We start from the raw sequence: 20,925 nt of genomic DNA, 5'->3' as shown, positions 1-20,925 counted from the left end.
GATAACACCCGATTTTGAGAGAAAAAGATTCACCATATTTGATCATTCTGAACATTCTGTACAAGAACCCATTTGTGGTAAATTGTTACAAGAAGGTGAAGAAATGACTACAGGAATCATCGTGAGCTAACAAAAGCTAAACAGAGCAGCTAACACACAGAAGGCCATTTGTAACATTTTTTACAAGAAGGGCAACTTGGAAGCTATCGCCCTAAGCTAACAGGCTAAAGGAGTGAGGACCTTTTGTTACATTTGTTACATGGAGGGAAGGAAAAGATTGCAAGAGAACATGACATCTAATTAACCATTTCTCATATGCATCCAGGAGAGCTTATCTGATCCTAAACGTTGAGAAGCTTACCACAAGCCTAGTAATTTACATACAGAGGCCTTGTTAACATTCTTCTAGCTGCGATATCTCGCATAAATGACCCCATTTTGAGGGCAGCGCGGAGCTTGCACCACCTTGCTTTCGGTGGTCGAATCCGGGACACGTGTATACCGAAACTGGGAAGAGAAGAAAAAAAGCCCGCATCCCCTTCATCACCTGCAGTGAAGATAAAGGCACTGCCTGGCCCCCATGTTGAATTACCAGGAGACCAGGTTGGTGTTTGGACACCAGAAATGTCCTCAGGGCTTAATTCCTCGGTTGTCACAACTGGCCAGCCTTTTGGTGACCAACTGTTTTCCTCGGTGTAGGGAAGGGGGAAAAAATCTGTAAATTTGAAGCTGTTCCGAAGCATTTGAGGGAATGCTTCTTGATAACTAGTCTGAGCTCCAGAAACTTCCAACGGACTGCTACTTTCTGTGTCGTATCCATAAGATGTTGAACTGGATGAATTATTGAAATCCATTTGCATTTCTGGTTGATCGCACAAAACATCTCAGAAAAATGAGAATCGAGTGCTTGGAAATGGTAATTACAGAGAATTTTGGAAATTGCAAGTTCATATACCTTGGCGTGTGACTGGGAATTCAAGTTGCTGCAGAGCTAGATTTGGACCATTAAATGGCTCAGCCGGCAGGGGTGTCAAGGACCTCGAGGGGCCAAAAATAGCACTAGCATCAACAGGGATGAAGTTGTTCACGTTCTTATAAGCTTGCCGCTTAATGTTTTCAACCAAAGCCTGACAGATCGAACAGAGAAGTTGATCAATCACATCGGAAATATTTGTGCTCGATTGATAATCATAAGAAAACCTTTCGACCCAAGAAACGCTGGACACTTCAAGAAGGGTCTCTTTGTTCCAATCTAATGAATCAACAGAAACTAAAGCTGTGTCTAAATTGAAGGATTGCAATGAACTCCATGATCTTATGCATTACTTACTTTTTGAGGAGGGGAGAGATTATGCAGAGACTCAAAGTTCTGGCCATCAAACGCAACTCCTACAACTTTGTAGATGGAATCGAAGAGCAGACCGATGCTTTGTGCAGCATCGAAGTAACTATAGAACTTGCTATCATCTAGAACACAGGTGGCAGCATGCTCTATAATTGTATCCCATATCTTGTTTGAGATGCCACATCCAAGAACCTGCAGCCCCATGGTTAGGACAGATTCAGTAAGTCGGTGCTCATGAAACTGAGAATAACTAAATAAAAGAAACAAGGGCATGAATCAAAAGGAGATTCTCTTACAGTGCGCAGCATCGTTGGATCGGTCATATACAATTGCAAAAATTTCTGCACAGACTCAAGTCCTTGAGATGCCAACCGCTTATGGAATGCACCGTCTTTTGCAATCCTTTCCAGTCGCCATATTTCATCGTGCAAGTGTGGAGGGTGATGTTTCTTATACACTGAATTAAAAAAATTAACTGTCAGTCTTATTGATTTACTGTAGATTTCGCTAAGAACAGAGAGCATGTAGAGTTGGAGTTGAGCTTTGAACTTACACTCTCCGCGGTGATCCTTAACCACAAAGGCTTCGCTTCTTCCTTCCCTAATCCTCATTTCATCAGAAACCTTTTGTACAGGTCTAGCACCCAACCTGAACTTTCTACTTCTCTGCCAACTACTATTATCAGTGAAAACTATATCACCTAGCTGGCCAACACCATCTTGTAATGTAACAGTGAGCTCTCCCGTCACCAATGGCCTTCGACCTTCCCTTTCACGAATCACGTTGGCTGCAAATTCACCCCTACTCCAATCTTTTTGATCATCGAAACCGAAATCAGCATCAAGGGGAACTATCTCGATTTTCAGGGAAGCTTGAGGACCAGACGAGACAACGGTCCTTGTATTGGCATCCATCAACACAACTCTGATTGGGTAGCCGTCCTCAGCTTCTAACTTGCCACCAGTGAAGATGGTGGAGGGCAATTTGTTAACAAAGTGCAACATCAGGCCTCCTGATGTCTTGTTCTGATTCAATGAGGGTCTGCAAAAAGGTTAGCAGAAAATGAGTTTTATCTGATTAGAACCATGAGGGTACCAAAGCTTGTAGAAATAATGAATAGGTTTTGCAAGATCTATAGAAGCTGGATTAGAACTGCAGAGACAGAAACCTTATAACAGAGTAAAGAAACTGATCCAGTCACGATAGTTGTTCAATTGGATCAAGCTTGGTTTGATCTCAAACTCAAATTCTTACAGAACCAGAACCCTTATCAACAGATTTTTCAAAGATAAGAAGCAACGGAGGCAAGAATTTACCTTGAGGATGATTGAAGAACTCTTAGAACCGTCCTTTCCACCTCATCTCGGACCTAAACAAACAAGAAGCAGAGCAAAATTTTAAAGACTGCCAAGCAATTAGTACTTCTCAGTATTTAGAATTTGAGCTATTTCGAACAGATAAAAGGCTGCCATACTCAAAAGACAGGCAAATCCTTGGTATGAAATCACTTGTGTTACTCATGGAAACCAAAATAGCCAACAAACACACAAGAAGTAGAAAGGCAAGGCAACGACAAAAACAGCTCAAAGTAGCAGAACCTGTTACAAACCCTAATTACAGATTGAACTTGAAAATTGTCAAGTTGCTGTTCTAAACTATAACAAGTTGCCATTTGGACATAAAACTAACTGGAATGGATTTTGGCTAAGAAGAATACTATTAAAAATGGAAAAAATAACTAATAAATAAAAGAGAGAAATCCTACCACAGCTCGAAGTAATGGTTCCATTTTAGACATAAAATCATTCACAGAAAGCCTTCCCATCACATCTCTAACAGCGCTGCAAGAAAAAACCACCAAACCCAAATTATTTAAAACCTGTAAAACTATCAGCTAAAAACACTTAGAAATTCACCAAAAAGAAATCAACCCACTTCCTAAATCTCTTTGATTCTTGAGCTCCCGGGCCTCCCATCCCAAACCCATCTTCCCCGCCATCAAACTGAAAGGGCCTCTTTAGCACCATCACTTCAGTACTTTCTAAACAACAAACAACAATAAGGCCCTTTTCAAGAAATGTAAAAGAAACACTTGAAACTAAAGATTATGGTAAGCAGAGAGGGAGTAACAACTCGAACTACGAGGGTTTAAATAGGAAGTTGGGTTGACTCAAACCTCGTGGTTTGATTTCTTTGATCACCTAGGGGAAGCTACATGGGAACTTTCATCTGAAACTAGAAAAAAACAAAATTAAATGTACAACCACACGCTAGAACTCAAAAGTCAAGGATGGATTTTCGAAAGTTCAACAAAAAACAACAATAAGTTCTGATATTGGACACTCCAACGTATCAGAACAGACTCGGAGACATAGGAGTTACCTATTAACTGAAGTATAAACGAATAAAAAAAGACCAAGAACTTGGCGCGCGAATAGTACCTGCCGTTAGATACTATCAGACGCAAGTCGGAATTTTATGCGAGTTAACGAACGAACCGCGTGGATAATGATTGAAAAGTAGACCGCCACTAATCCCTTTGTATAGTTACGTGCCCACAATAAAACATAATCATTAAAAATAGTAAAAGAAAGTGATTCTGATGTGTGTGTTTTTGTTGTCCTCTCGAATATGCTTGTGTGCCTCGTGGTGTTTTTCTTCTTCTTTTTTATGCCATGTCTGTTACACTATCTTTATCACTGCAGCCAAAATAATATTTGTTAAAAATTTAATTTTAAAAAATTATTTTTTAATATTTTTAGATTATTTTAATATACTGATATAAAAAATAAATTTTTTAAAATAAAAAATATATTATTTTAACATATTTCTAAAAAAAAAACACTATAAAAAACAACATTATCACAATAATAAAAAGTTTATTATTAATTTTACGGCGGTTTTTTATTGAATGGATCTTTAGTATATAATAATGAGCCTTTTATTTTCCAATCAAATAATTCAAATAATTGATTGGTCCTATTAATTTCAGGTCAGTTTTTTTCATGTATTTCGATGAACGGTTAATTTCTCATCAATTTTACATATATTCCGATGATTTTTTTTATTAACTTGGGTGTTCAGGTCAGCTTGTGCGCATCTTAATTAATCTCATAGGTCCTAAAGTTAACGATCATGTAAATTTCCGGTAACTCTAAGATTTGTGGGGCTCGAATTGATAACCTCTAAGGAACAAACTCAGAGCCTCAACAGTTAAGTTACACACTTTGAGGGTTATATTCGGGTAAATTTGCTCGCCCCTACTGTTGGTTTTTTTTTAATAAACTATACATGTTGGTTCTTGTAGGATTTAGAAATATTTCAATTCAATCCGTTGAGCCCCACCTGACCCAGGCTGAAAACGGTTTTCATAAGTGATCGATGTTCTTATTATATTTGGAAATGTATAATTAAAAGTAGAAAAACACGGTAGCTTGACGGGTCACTGATGTTGGAAACTTGGAATGGAAGGCTGCTGGAAGTTACAACCAAAATTTCCAGGCTACGCGTTCTAGATTTGCAAAGGGACGACCTTGAAACAGAGCACGATGCAATGCAAAGACACAAACAGCAGAAGGAATAAAGAATTCATCAACTTTGAATTAAAATCTAGATTTCTATTGAATTGGTCTAGGAGAATTTGAATCTTGAATTCAATTCAATTTGTATTCAAGTAAATCCGTGTTATAAAGGTACACATCTACCTACATCTTGACAAATTCTTTTGTTTTACTTTATAATATTCATTGTTATTTTTTTATATATAGATTAATGTGAGTATTTGGGCCAGTTTGCACGCACCCAATTAATTTCACGGATACTGAAATTAATAACCATGTAAGTTTCCAGTGGCCTTGAAATTTGTGAGATTCAAACTAGTGAGTGAACTCTAAAAAACAAACTCATGATCTAACTAGTTAAACCATACCCTCAAAGTTATTTATTGTCATTTCTCTATGACACTAATCCCTTTTTTCTTTCTTTTCTTCTCTTTTTTTTTAAAAAAAAAAAATAAATAAAAATTATATTTGTCAAATTCAACCAGAATCTCATTTAAAAGGGGCTCGAATCATTGGATTTAAACTAAATGTATTATTTGTGTCTAGAGCGAAATCGCTTTAGTTTTTCTTTTTTAATTTTTTAGTTTTGTCTTGAATTTTATTTTTCCCCATCATCTCTTCAATCAATCAAGAGATATTTGACATGGTTTGTAATTGTTTTTCTTAAATAAAAAACCTCAAAACATACAATTGATTGTCAAAAATGTGTAAAGTTAAATAAAGTGGTTTTTATAAAAAATAAATTATATATATTTCAATATTTAACGGTACCCTAAAAAATAAATTGAAGACACTTACAAGCAAACAAACAAAGGATAAGAATATAATTTCAAATAAATTATTTAGATTTACCGTAATTAGATAATTTTGAGGTGTTGATGGATCCCATGTCACCCTCAACCATCAGATTCATGCACACACCTCCCCTACTTAATAGGGTACAAAAAGGGTATATTTGTTTTGTGTTTGGAAAATATTTTTTTAAAAAATAAAAAAAATTATTTTTTATATATTTTAAATTAATATTTTTTAATGTTTTGGATCATTTTAATATATTAATATTAAAAATATTTTTTTAAAAAAAATTTTTTAATATATTTTTAAATAAAAAACAATTAAGTATCTAAGTGGGTTTTTATTCGTTTAAATATGCTTCAATGATTGGTATCTTTGGATGAAGACTCCACATGCCAATACTAAATTTTCTTTAAATTTATTTCAAGAAGGTCAAAATAAATCTAATTAACTTAAAAAAAAACCAAGTCAAAATCCAATTCTTAATTAGCAATATTATTTTAATTTATTTTAAAAATATTATTAAACAATCTTAGCAAAATTTGCTCCACTCAATTGATGCAAAGGGCAAGAGAACCATTCAATTCAATGCAATTAATAGAATCAACATAACCCACACACTGCATTGTTAGAATAGAAAGATCAGACAACAACCCCATCTGCATTAATTTGCTCTTAATCCCACAATTTTCACGGCTTCAAGTCCATTTATTTACATTAACATGACACCTCAAAAATATTTGAATGGTAGGGCATTGATTCCACCAGTACATGACACCTCAAAAAATGTTTGGATGGGAGGCATTGATTCCACCTCCACCCGAAGTTAATGTTTGAAAACGTGATTAAAATTATATTTTTTAAAAGTTTTATTTTTTTTATTAAAAATTATTTATTTATATTTTCAAATTATTTTAACATAGGTTAATATACTAATATTAAAATTAATTTTTAAAATTAAAAAAATATTTTAAATAACCATCATTACCGCGCATTAAAACAGGGAGTTAATTGACATTATCTCGTCTGTCTGTCCACCAATCAAAAGAAGAAGAGCACAGAGGTCCTTGATCTGCTTTGAAAGAAGAAAGGGGAAGGAGAAAGAAGAATCAGCATTAAGTAGTGGTATAATATTCGAGAATCCCTTTTACTTATTTGGTTGGTATGTAGGGGCTATGGTGACCACACATATGGTCAATACTCAACAGTCATGGTTCGTCGGTCAACTGGTCGGAGATGGAGCAACAAAGTTTCTGTGCAATTTCCGGCTGTTCAAGCTTTCAGATCAATGTATTTCTTGGAAAATCCCATCTTCTGGGAAAGTTCTGGGAACTTGTGTCTGTTCCTTCCTTTAATTTATTATAAGACCAAAAAAAAAAAAAAAAGGTAAATCAACGGAAAGGAAGAAAATTCGAGGCAATGAGGTTTATGTTTGACCCTGCAAGGCTCCTTTGCAACAACGGCATTCCATGAAGGGCTAGCTACCACTTGACTCACTTTACTCCATGGATACGTTTAAGATGTAATTAAAACAACTTGATTTAATCCATTAAAATTTTTAATCAATTCTTAAAATTAAAATAATTTTATAAAAAATAAATTAAAATAAATTATAAAATTTAATTTTTAATAAACACAAAAGATGATTGAGAGGGCAGTTGAAAAAATAAATTATAAAGAAAAAATAAAAAAATTAGCTAATTCATAAAACTCGTGATTTAAATTATAAGATTGAGATAATATTATCAAAAATAGATTGAAAAAATTATAAAATTTAATTATTAATAAATATAATATTAAATAAAAATAATAATAACAAAGTACTGTTCCAACATACAATTCTTTAGGAGTAGGGAAACATTGATTTCCTCTCATTAATAATTGGAATATTAAAGGAATTTTTCTGGAGATATAATGATATGCTGTATTTCTGCATTGTTCGTTTTGCTGCTGCTGCTATATCCATGGTGAAGTGACCGTTTGTTTACGTGTTAAAAGTAAAAGTTGCGTTTAAAATAAAATACAGGAGGTAAGTGTTTGGTAAAGAAAATCACTTATTTCTATTTATGGCCCCATTAATTTTTGTGTTTGAAAACGTGGGGTTAAAAAAAGCAGTTGAAGGCTGCTTTTTTTACACTGTTCACATAAGTGTACTGTTCAATAAACAGTGCAATTAACATGAACAGTGTGTATTAGTACATTGTTTATGAGAACAATGCAATTCTCTTGCACTGTTTACTTGCACAATGTTTTTTTTTTTTTAGTGTGGTAAGTTTTTTAATATATATTTTTTAAATTAGTTTAGAGTGAATTTTATACCTGATAATATTTTATCTAATTTTATTATACACTAAAAAAATTATGGAAACTATAGTTCTTGTCGGATGTATTTTGTACGTAATGGAATTGTATATGATTTTATGGAATAATAAAAAATATTTTATATTAAATATGATTTATTTCATGATGTAATAGTAATAGTTAAATTCACAATATTTAAATTAAAAATTATCAATATCAATGTATATTTTTTAAAATTATTTTATAACCTCAATTTCAAAAGCATTCTTAACTAATCACATTAAACTACTTTTTATTCAATCTTAATTTCAACAACAATTTTAACCAAACGTCTATTTTTTCAAACCAATCTCAACTAAAAATACTTTTTATAAAATAATTTTTTTCAAACTATAACCACAGCAGCTATCGCAATACCAAATATACTCGAAATAAATCCGTTTGCTGCTGCTGCTGCTGCTATATCCATGGTGAAATAAATCCATTTCAGTTTACGATTCGCTATCTAAACGGAAATCTAGAAGAGAATAACATAAGAATAAAATTTAAATAAATTAATTAAACCCAATATCATAAACTAAAATTTAATGTCCTCACCAAATAAAAACGGTTTGGACTATTCTTTATTATCTATGATGATTGTATGCGTGCGTGCGGGAGTGTTTGTCATCTCCACGTGGATGTATATAAGATATGAGATTATCAAGATGCAGATATTTACATTAATTTGGATTAGAAATCAAGTAAATAGGGTGTGTTTGGTATTGCGGTTATTGTTGTGATTTGAAAAAAATTATTTTATAAAAAGTATTTTTAGTTGATGTTGGTTTGAAAAAATATATGTTTTGTTAAAACTGTGGTTAAAATTAAAGTTAAACAAAAAGTAATTTAATGTGTTTGGTTAAAAAAATGATTTTCAAATTGAGGTTATAAAATAATTAAAAAATATTTTTAATTTAAATATTGTAGATTTAACTATTATTATTACATCATGAAATAAATAATATTGATATCAAATATTTTTTGTTATTCCATTAAACTATATACAATGCTATCACATACGAAATCTATCTAACAATGACTATGTTTTTTATGGTTTCTTAAGCATGCAACAACAAAAACTGAATTTTTTGTTACGTCATCAAGCGGTATCCTTCTAATTTTTTGAATAGAACACAATAAAAATAAAAATAAAAACTGAATTTTTTTAAGTGGGTCGGACCCGGCAAGAACATAATTGGAATTGCAATCAAATTTCACAAATGCTACATCATCATGCGATATTTTTCTAATTTATATAGTGCTATAAATAATATTAAATACTAGTTTTTCGAGTAAAACTCAATTATTTTTATAAAAATTTACAATTTCATTATGCACAAAATTTATTCGACAAGAACTATAGTTTTCATGATTTTTTGAGCGTGCAATAAAATTAGGTAAAATATTATCAGGAAAAAAATTGAAATTACAGTACGAGTAAATTTAATTCACCTTAAACTATTTTTTTTATAAAAAAAAAATATTGTTCATGTTCACGTGAATAGTGCGAGTGAAATTAATTAATTGCACTGATTTTTCAAAAAAAAAAAAACCTAAACTTTTCATATGAACTGTGCGAGTGAATTTAATTCACTGGCGTACTGGATTTTTCAAAAAATTTTTAAAAAAATATCTATTTATTTTAGCAAACAGTGCTACAGTGAAGCATGACTATAGATGGCTCCACTGTTGATGTTAATTTTTAGGTGAGAAGGAGTAAAATTGTTGTTGATGTTAAATTGCTGCTTCTCAGAAATCCATGGCACATTACAGTTATAAGCAGGTCCCACGAAAAAAAAAAACTATTTTTCTTACCTTACCAAACATTAATAGTCATGAATATGGGTGAATCTCATTCGCAGCGACGGTAATAAACACCTACTAAGCAATGTTAATTATTCTGCATCTAGAGCACGGATGCTGCTGTACTTGTCCACGTATTCTGGCATGTTCATGATCACTCTCAACCTGCTGGTCTCTCGTATGGGACATGGCACGTTCGAGTGGAAGTCTCACGTACTAGGTATCAATAACGAGACATTTATCTGTGAATACGTGCATGGATATGTTTATATTATTCCGTGTTATTTTTCTTGAAATTAATATCCATACGAAATGAATTTCTCAAATAATATAAGCTAAGGTATGGTTGATATTATTCGATGAATCTGATTCGATTAGTAATTTTTTTTTTTCGACGGTCCATTTCATATAATGAGATGAAAAATGGGAAATAATAAAACATTCTGTCGTAACAGAATCTAACAAGCGGACAACCTTACGCGCCATTAGAATTAGAAGTACAAAGCTATATTAACATGATCTTACCTTTCTCTCCCAACAAATCATACCCCTTCCTTTCCCCTTGATAAAAGGCCTAAGAGAGCATCCCTCTCTCTTTGTCTCTCTCATTTGACCCCTCCTGTTGCGAGAGAGAGAGAGAGAGAGAGAGAGAGAGAGAGAGAGAGAGAGAGAGAGGGAGAGGGAGAGGGAGAGGGAGATCAATCATGATGGACGAGATCAATGTCGTTCATGACAGAACTGTAACATCAAAATATCGCCCAGAGTATGATTTTTCCGGGAAGCATCATCGCCGGTATCGTGATCAACATGTTGCGAAGAGATCTTCAAAGTCTGCCAAGTCATGGTGGAATTCACCAGAGACAAAGAGGAAAAAACGCGTTGCAAGATATAAGCTATATGCTGTTGAGGGAAAAGTCAAGTCTTCTATAAAGAAAGGGCTTTGTTGGGTCAAGAGAACCTGCTATAGAATTATCCATCTGTAGCTAAATCCTAAAAGAGAGGATCAAACAAATTATACATATAATAGTCAAGAAAGGAGATGAAGGTTTGAAAGGTGCATGTTTTAACTTGATGAACACCCTTCTTAATTGCATGCATTTGCAAATTAAGGTTGGCTTTGTGACCGTTGAATGCTTCCTGTTGTTTAATATATATTTATATAATTAAGATCTGTTTCATATTGGTTTCCATGAACAAGAAACTGTAAAAGAAATCTTCTTTTTGTTCTTGATCTTCCTGTATCTGGTGATGAATTTTGAAAAACAAAGATCTACATACATATATCTTCTGGGAAAATCTCGCTTGTTGGATCTTGGATTGATTAGGGGTCTTAATTACAATTTCCATCTTATCTTTCTTATGTTTTCTAGCAGGAATGGCAAAAGCATGCATTAACGTATTTCAAGCTCAAGCTCCTTCATGGCCGCTGGATTCATGCATTATAGCGTAAATTATGATGAAAAAAAAAGAGATGATAGAGCTTCATTCATTAGTAGCCTAAATTTGAATAATTATAAGACTAGGTTTGGCCATACAAATCAACTCCATGATCCTCCGATTCAAAACCTAAGCACTAATATCCCGATTTTTTTTTTTTAAAAAAAACTTAACTATTAATTTAGATCAATTTACCTAAAGATAAATATGGATTAATATATTTTTATCGATTCAAGCAAAGACCATTTCATGATGCATGAACAATGAATCGATCTATGGTTGATGGGCAGCATATTCACTATCTTCTGATATTGTAGATGTAAGAACTTGTGCAAGTATTAGTAATTTAGAAAAAAAAGTTTCACTAAAAATTAATACCATATGATCAATATTGAGATATATCTTTAAAATAAAAGGAAAGATTAATCATTATCGACATGCCTTTAACCATCAAACCAAAAACAAAGATCTAATCTATGATCACTCAAGGCGTTATAAGTAACATAAAATAAATTTGACGAATCTTACATTCTAGGAAGGAAATTAAGACAAAAAAATGAGATTTTAGACCTACAAACTTCATAATAAATTATACAATATATTATCTGACTCAATCTAAACTCCTAAATTAACATCATCATTTTGTAGAGATTTGAAATACAAGAATTTATTTTTTTTTAAAGAAAAAATGGATAAAAAAATAGGAGATCATGATTTGGGAATGCTTAGATTTTTTTCTTTATTTCTCATCTTGATTTATATTTTCAAATTATGCATCTATATATTTATTATTTTTTATGAGTTTTTATTTTACAGAGATTTTCATAAGGTTTAAAAATAAAAAAAGGATTGTTTTAAAATTTGAGAGTTTGAGAATTTAATTAAATTTAAAAAATATATTAAATAATATTATTCATGAACTGATATGGAACCATTTGTAATGGTTAACAACCATTACAAAAAAAAAAACAGACCATTAAATAGCACCAAGAGTCGTGCCAAAAAAAACTCTTTAGCTCCAATAGACCCTCCTATGGCCCTAAATTATTTTTTTCTTTTAAAGAATAAACTAATTAAATTTTTTATTGAGTCAAGGCGTTATAAGTAACATAAAATAAATTTGATGAATCTTGCATTCTAGGAAGGAAATTATGAAAAAAAATGAGATTTTAAACCTACAAACTTCATAATAAATTATAAAATATATTGTCTGACTCTCAATCTAAACTTCTAAATTAACATCATCATTTGTAGAGATTTGAAATACAAGAATTTAATTTTTTTGTAAAAGAAAAAAATGGATAAAAAAATAGGAGATCATGATTTGGGAATGCTTAGATTTTTTCTTTATTTCTCATCTTGATTTATATTTTCAAATTATGCATCTATATATTTATTATTTTTTCTGAGTTTTTATTTTATAGAGATTTTCATAAGGTTTAAAAATAAAAAAAAAATTGTTTTAAAATTTGAGAGTTTGAGAATTTAATTAAATTTTAAAAATATATTTAATAATATTATTCGTGAACTGGAACCATTTGTGATTGTCAACAACCATCACAAAAAAACAGACCATTAAATAGCACCAAGAGTCGTGCCAAAAAAAACTCTTTAGCTCCAATAGACCCTTCTATGGCCCTAAATTATTTTTTTTCTTTTAAAGAATAAACTAATTAAATTTTTTATTGAGTCAAGGCGTTATAAGTAACATAAAATAAATTTGATGAATCTTACATTCTAGGAAGGAAATTAAGAAAAAAATGAGATTTTAAACCTACAAACTTCATAATAAATTATACAATATATTGTCTGACTCTCAATCTAAACTTCTAAATTAACATCATCATTTGTAGAGATTTGAAATACAAGAATTTAATTTAAAAAAACAGAAAAATGGATAAAAAAAAAAAAGGAGATCATGATCTGGGAATGGAGAAATAATGTGTAAGCTTGGCATTGAATTGCAGACTTGGCACAAAAAAAAATGCTAAGACTATTTGATTTCTCTTTAGTAAATCCATCCTTAAAAAAGATATTTTCTTTATTTCTCATCTTGATTTATATTTTCAAATTATGCTTTTATATATTTCTTATTTTTTCTGAGTTTTTATTTTACAGAGATTTTCATAAGGGTTTAAAAATTAAAAAAAAAAAAGGATTGTTTTAAGATTTGGGAGGTTGAAAATTTAATTAAAACTTAAAAATATATTAAATAATATTATTAGTGAAATGATACAACATCATTTGTGATGTTCAAAAACCATCACAAATAAACAGGTTAAAAATATCAATTATCTAAGTAGGTGGTTCAATGATAAAAATTTAAGATCAAGGATTTACTCCGCTTGTGATTTCAGGTTCGAATCATATGATTATTAATATGATGGTCACTTAAAGCTTACATGATCATTAATTTCAGGACTTGAAAAATTAGTTAAGATATACATAAGCTAGACTAAATACTCCACATTAATTAAAAAAAAAAAAAACCAAAAATAGCTCAAAGAGTCATGCCAAAAAAAACTCTTTAGCTCCAATAGTCTTGATGCCACATTCCCTACTATGGCCCTAAATTATTTTTTTCTTTTAAAGAATAAATTAATTAAATTTTTTATTGAATCAAATTAAATTAATGTTTTTAATTTTTTTTAAATCGTTCTAGATTTGCCGGATCGAAATGATCTATGGGCCAATCCTGTTTTATAACTAGGAACCACACAAAGCAATGAAAAGTCTTCTCCATGGAATATGCTTGACACGAGCATATGCAACAACCATGTAATTATTTTGATTAGTTAATTTGGAGAAATAGATTTGTAGACGATGATATGTCAACAACCTTCAATATGAAGGTCAGGTGTCAACACCATATGAAGTTGCCTGAGATGCAAAACATTTGCTTGAATCCAAATCTTTCCGAATCACCCCCGCCACTTTCCAGCTATAAGATTGGAGTGGCTTGTAGTCCGGAGAGAAATCATATTTTTAATGTTGCTAAGTGGAACCTAATCCCAGTACGTACATTCTCACCTAAAACCAGAAAAGAAATTTGCAAGTTAAGTCACAAGAATTTAAATTTTTTGTCTGGACTAGATTGTTTGTCTTTGAACATACTTCAGGAAAATGATTCTTTAATCTTTGATGCAAGTGAAAAGCTAGTTAAAAAAAGATCCTGACTTTGGAAAAACAAAATAAATAAATAAATATAATCCAATTGGTTGGTTCGATTATTTATGATAATAAATAAATCTTTGAACACTCACGGTTTCACAGGGGAGGAGACTTGTTAATTCTTGCAGTCTTGCCATAAAATCAAAGCGGTGTCTCATCTTCTTCAAAATTTAATGCTAACAACGACACAACACGGACAGGCTACTCTCTCCCTCTCTTTCTCTCCGGACTGACACCCTTTTACACTTTTTAAAGGCACTGACATCTTTTAGCTCCATTTTTTAGGACCATTCCTTATTTGCCCAAAAAATCTGTGTTTCACACTTTAATGTCACCATTTTTTTTCTTGACTTTTTAAGCTTTTAGACATCTGGTTTTCTCAGTTTTGCTCGAAAAGCATCCTCTTTTAGGCAAAGTTGCGAGCATTTGAGTTTGAAAAAATGTTGGTTTTTTGGATAATGAGCTGGCAAAGTTTGTGACTTTTGAAGAAAACCCATTTGATTTAAGTTGCTTTTTTATGCTTTCATTGTGTTTTCTGGTTCTGCAACAAATGGGATTTGGATGATTTTGTTTTTTATGCGAGTAAAGGCTGGAACTTTGACTCTTGGAGGATGTCAGGTAAGATTTTTATTTATGTGACTCATGTTTGTTTCCTTCTGTCTTCTTTGGTTGTTTGGAGATTATTCTTTCTAGTGAAGGTTACATGGCTCTACAATGCTTGTGATTTCGGCAATGCTGGTTATTTAAAGAAATAATTATCTGATTTACTTGGCAGTTAGTGTAATTGTTTCTGGGCTCTCTATCTATTTATGTGTAAACATCTAGCATTTTTTAGATTTTTGCTTCCTGAGTGAGCAATGTAGCTAATGTTAGGCGTGCTTGTGATTTAAAGGTCTAATCTTTTGGGTCCTAGCTGTGTTTCAATTCATCTTTGGAGCTTCTTCAGGTTTAAAATTGGAACTTGATGGCAATCTAATTTGGCTGATGGATTCTGTTTGATTATTTTGTGAAATGCCATGGTAAATTTTGGTTTTTGATGAGAGAAACTTGCTTGTTTGAATGTTTCTCATGGTTAAGAAAGAATGTGATAGAATTTATTCTGACTTGGTTTTTCTGGGTGGTACTTATTGTTGAAACTGTATCGATTATGATTTGTAGATAATAGAATGGAGGTTGAGAGAAAACGTACAAAAGGAGGCTTTTTCCACTTGTTTGATTGGAATGGGAAGTCTCGCAAGAAGCTGTTCGTGAATAATTATGAATTTCCTGGTACAGTTGTTTTGTGGTAGATTATGTTTGTGCATGTGTTAATTTCTGATGGTCTGATACATTATCCTGTTTTTAACTTGATTAATGTCTGTCGGCATTGTGATTGTAGAAGGATTAAAGCAAGGAAAGGAAAATGTTGAAAAAATGGCAAAGCCGCGGCTTCATATGGTGAGCATTCATCTCTCTTCTGTTGTAATTTTCTTTTCTACTGACCTTCAGTTAAAAAGATCTTAAACATGATTAAATGGTCTGTTTCTGCTGTACATCCAGACAGAGCTGGATGATAGAAGAGCAAATTCGAGTAACAGAGGAAGTAGAGAGTTTAGTTGTGCTTCGTCAGTGACTAGTGATGAAGGATGTGGAACAAGGGCCCCTGGGGCAGTTGCTAGACTTATGGGTCTGGATTCTTTGCCTGCATCAAATGTTGCTGAGCCCTCTTCTACCCTAGGTTTTGATCCACACTCTCTTAGGGCATTTCCATGTTATAGGAGCACCCCTAATTTATGGAGTGAATATAACCCTATGGACTACCGCGACATTCCAAATAAGCAAGAAAAGTATGCTTGGAATTCCGTGGAATCAAGACTGCAGAAGGTGGAAAACCGGCCAATTGCGAGGTTCCAAACTGAAGCATTGGCTCCAAAATTGGCTAAATCAATTCCAGTTACCCATTATAAGTTGTTGTCTCCAATTAAGAATCCTGGATTCACTCCAACAAAGAATGTGGCTTACATAATGGAGGCAGCTGCAAAGATAATTGAGGCAAGTCCCAAGGTGAGTAGCATTGGTAAAATGCCATCAATCAGGACTTCTTCAGTTCCCTTGAGAATTCGGGATTTGAAACAGAGAGTGGAAGCTGCACATTTAACATCCAGGCCCCAAAGATCAAATGAACCCTCCGTTGCCAGGAATACAAAAGAACAGCAAAGTGACAAGAGACGGAGTGGATCAGAAGGCCTGTCATCAGCCAAGGCTTCTACGGGTTCAGAAAAAGGCACTCCCAACAGTTTGAGGAATAAAGGAAAGTCTGTTCCAATTGCAGCACAAGCAAAGTCCAATGCTCAAAGAAGAGACGGGTCACCACTGAGAAGTAAGAGCATTGAGAAGCAGAAGGAACAAAATGAGGTCAAAGCAAACCAGTTGCTTAAGAACCAGCATTGTACACAAAAGGCTATACAGAAGAGAACCTTTCAAAGCAGGACCAATAATGTACTTCAGCAAAATAACCTCAAGCAAAATTCTGTACCCAATAAAGGTAGTTCAACTTTGAAGAATTCAGTTTCTAACCAGCAAGGTAATAAAACACAATCCACAAGTGGTTCTGTTGGACAATATAGGACTGTAAATAAGATTGTTGTAAAGCCTGAAAGCATGCCCAGGAAGATCGGCTCGGTTATGATGGATTCTGAAAAGGAGAAAAAGAAGAATGTATCTAAGAAGAAACAGTCTGTAAGTGGTGATCTTCAAATTGACAGAAGTGTTTCTCCTAATGTATCATTCAATAAGGATGGAAGGTCTACAAAAAGTAATGCTGTAATAGATGGGAACATGAATATGGCTATGGATAACAGGAAAAATGGCATGGATGTTGTTTCATTTATGTTCTCGTCTCCCATAAAGATAGCCATGCCTAGTTATCAGTCATCTGGACAAATGTCGGATAAATGCAACAACTCTGCTATTGATTCTTTTGGTAGCAATGATCATCCTTCCTTCAGAAGCTCAACATCTTATCTCCCTGGGTTGAATGTAGTGGGAGGTGATGTTATGGGTGTTTTTTTGGAGCAAAAGCTGAGAGAATTAACAAATAAAGTAGAGTCTACTCATTGTAATGTGATCAGAGAGGAGACTTCTGCTACTTCATCCAGTTTAGAAAACTCATTGTCTACTCCCAATGTAGCAAGCACCTCCTCTGCAAGACTGGACCAGATGCTTCAAATTGCTCATGATAAAGATAAGTCAGACAGCCTTGGTTACTTTGATTGTGTTTTGGTGGAAAAATCACAGCTTGCAATGAACCAAAAGTGGCAGGTCAGTCTTAATTTTCACAATCCGCAGCTTCATCCTTCTGTGTTTTTTTTTTTTTTTTTTGAATCTCTGATCTACATTATCCTTTTTTCTCTTGGAATTTTAATATGCTTGAGTGACAATAAAAAATATTTGTTCGTCTTCCTAGCATATGCAGTTTCAAGACAAGCTTTTCTAGGTACAAGTAATATTACCATTCACTGAAAAGAGTTGGAAGTTTATAGTTCTGTCATTTGATGTTTTTTTTTTTTTTTTTTTGTAGATGCCTTCGTATTTGACCTATCTGGTTGGCAATAGGTTTAATTTATTCCATGCCTCTACTGTATTGTACATGTACATCATTATAGATATAGTAGATAAAGTAGGAAGAATTCTTCTTCTTTTTCTGTCAACTCCAATAGTGTTCAGAAAACCTTCTACCTTAATTGAAATGGGCGCTTGCTTCTCCCGGTTTTGCAGCAAACTTGGTATATTCTTTAGCATTATGCATAAATTGTCAGTGTCTAAGAGCTGGGTAGAATTGCTTTGGAAGCTGTCCCTTGGATTTTCTGATTTTCATTTTTGCAAGTGCTAAAGAGTCTGGATTTTGGTCTGTAATTGTCTGGCGCAGATGCAAGTCCTTATAATTGGTTTTAGCTGTAGAACTCGGAGCATGTGTGCAAATTATTGCCAACATCTGTTTTTTAGCTTCCCAATTTTGACACGCTTCTTAACTAATGGGTTTGTCAGCAGACAGAATTCTCTAATATGTTTTAAAATGCTAAGCAGATACTAACATGGTTGGAAGTTCTGACAAAAAATAATTCAATTCACATTTCTCATCTTTAGAAATGAATATAAGTTGACATCTTATTTGGCACACTGACAATCTCACTCGGACAACCTTTTCAGCAATCAGAAGAGATGGAAGTGCAAAGCAGTAGCAGCAATTACAGTGAAACTGGAAAAGAACTTGAGTGTCAACGTACCAGCCCAGTTTCAATTCTCGAACCTTCTTTTGCAAGTGGAAGTTGCTCATATCTCAATGGTAAAGTTGTACACTGTTTTCCCTGACTTTATTTTCTACAATGTAAGCACACAAAGAAATTTGGATTTGGAAAGATCTTGTTACTCCATGCATTATAATTTGGACATAAACCAATATCAGTTAAATGCCAATTAGGAGCCTAGCAGTGGTAATTTGGGACTGATATTTATAATATGAGAGATATACAAGTGCGTTGTCGGAAGAAGTGCATCTACTTCTCCCATAATTATTCACATCAGGTCTGGGGCTGTGGGCACCATTTGAGATCCTCGTAACGTGATGTGGGATGTATAACACAAGCTTTAAAGAACCACTTTTGGCCGAAATTACCTTTCTAGATTGGTTACGATCCTTTCTCTCTCTTTTTTTTGGATAAAATTACGTGTTTTAGTGAAAATAATGACCAAAGTTTATACTCATATTTTCAGGAAGTAGCCATTGCTCAACAAATGAATCTGTAGAAATGGAGGGTGAAACAGAGTTATCAGACTCAGCTTCCTCGATATCTATAGTGGATGTGGTAAGAAAATACACAACTAGAACGTGCAGCACAACAGAATTGAAGGAATTAAGCGACTGGGAGCTGGATTTCATAAGGGATATACTTAACAGTGCAGAGGTAAATTTGAAAGGTTTTGCATTGGATCAAACCTCCAAAGTCATAAACCCCGGTCTTTTTGATCTGTTGGAGAATCAAGACACGGGTATGGAAAGTAATGAAGTAGAGGACTCCAAGCTTGTGCGAAAGCTTTTGTTTGATTGTGTTAGTGAATTCCTAGACTTTAAATGCAGACAAACTTTTGTAGGAAGCTGCAAAGCATGGGCTAAATTGTTAACATTGTTTCAAAGGAAGGGGTGGCTGGCGGAGGAACTGTACAAGGAAATTTTGGGTTGGCAAAGCATGGGTGACTTGATGGTGGATGAACTTGTAGAGCAGGACATGACCACTACGAATGGGAAATGGCTGGACTTTAGCATTGAAGCATTTGAAGATGGTGTAGAAATTGAGGATGGGATTCTAACTTCTTTGGTTGATGAATTGGTTTCTGATTTATTACCCTTGTAAAGCGCTTTAAGAAGGCTTTTCTCGCATTTAACTTCCACTGTATTTAAGGTAACCTGCTGCCTCTGCATTCCATTAAGAAGAATATGATCACTACTCACATCTCCATATTCTTTCCACCTGTAATAACCATTCCTCCAACTGCGCTTTTCCCTTCCAATGATATCAGTTCCCTCCAGATTCTCGTCAATAATTAACCACTGATATAACAATCTAACTGCTAGAATTCTGTCCAGGTATTGGATAGTAGGGTTAAGCTTCTGTTCTTTAATGTAGTTGTGGCAGTTTTTCTGTTTGCTGTAGTTTGATGAATAACACTAATGATGGTTTATGATTGATATTAGGAGCTTCTTCCTTCTATTATTAGGGTTTTATTTCATAATTCTCAGCCTCTTGTCTATGGTTTTCTACCTCTGTGCTTAATGAAATTACCTTTCGAGCTTCCTCTCACTACGACTTAAACGTTTCTTGGGCCATGTATTCAATTCCTTCCACGCTTACCATCATCGCTTTCTTTTCCTAGAGGCCTGTAGAGCTTAAAGCGACACAGAATTTGATTCACGGTGTTCCTTCCGCCGTCTGCTTCTCACCCCATTCTTGTTAGGCTTTGAACTTGTGGACTGTACTCTTGAGACACTCCATCATCACCTTAATCTATTTGCCATACAAATAATGTTATATTCAGGTCTAAACTGAAACTTTTCTGTGATTCATTTGGGGTGATTGAAGCATCACTTCAAGCATTCCCAGTTTGATAACGTAGCTTGGATTGCTCATTTGTTTTGATGAAGTGATTGGTCTTGTGCAGGTCGAGAGGCCCTAGTTGTTCCTCGTACTATAACATCTAATAACATGGCTTTATTGGAAGCCATAGCTTCTCACCATTTTCTTGCATGCATAGTTAGATGTTATGTACACAGTCCATATACATGAACATGGAGAAAATACCAGTATCCAATAGAATGTTATCACCACCTGAATGTCTTGGCGGGTCAATCCCGGTTCACTCAGGGTCAAGACCGGTCCGGTTTTCACAGATAAACAGAGAAGACCAGTCATTAATCACTGAACCATTGAAAATACG

The 20,925-nt window shown here is 33.5% G+C and overlaps 2 protein-coding genes across 2 annotated transcripts; one reads left to right on the top strand and one right to left on the bottom strand.

Moving 5' to 3' along the window:
• Positions 1 to 12: 12 nt before the first annotated feature.
• LOC118060952 (calmodulin-binding protein 60 B-like) lies at positions 13 to 3,710 on the bottom strand. The gene is given in 9 exon segments (XM_073404114.1): positions 13 to 394; positions 396 to 862; positions 956 to 1,127; positions 1,331 to 1,537; positions 1,642 to 1,802; positions 1,899 to 2,386; positions 2,662 to 2,714; positions 3,111 to 3,186; positions 3,281 to 3,710. Coding segments are annotated over 9 exon segments (1,734 nt in total). The 5' UTR covers positions 3,373 to 3,710; the 3' UTR covers positions 13 to 376.
• A 10,751-nt stretch (positions 3,711 to 14,461) lies between these two features.
• LOC118060951 (uncharacterized) lies at positions 14,462 to 20,179 on the top strand. The gene is made up of 6 exons (XM_035074271.2): positions 14,462 to 15,072; positions 15,613 to 15,723; positions 15,833 to 15,891; positions 15,994 to 17,754; positions 18,643 to 18,778; positions 19,207 to 20,179. Exons 1-6 carry the CDS (start codon positions 15,066 to 15,068, stop codon positions 19,842 to 19,844), a joined length of 2,712 nt encoding a protein of 903 aa, XP_034930162.1. The 5' UTR covers positions 14,462 to 15,065; the 3' UTR covers positions 19,845 to 20,179.
• Positions 20,180 to 20,925: the final 746 nt, after the last annotated feature.

Source organism: Populus alba, chromosome 13 (genome assembly GCF_005239225.2).
Source record: "Populus alba chromosome 13, ASM523922v2, whole genome shotgun sequence".
Classification (NCBI taxonomy): domain Eukaryota; kingdom Viridiplantae; phylum Streptophyta; class Magnoliopsida; order Malpighiales; family Salicaceae; genus Populus; species Populus alba.
The sequence above is the reverse complement of the archived record's forward strand: the minus strand, read 5'-3'. Positions and strand labels throughout refer to the sequence as shown.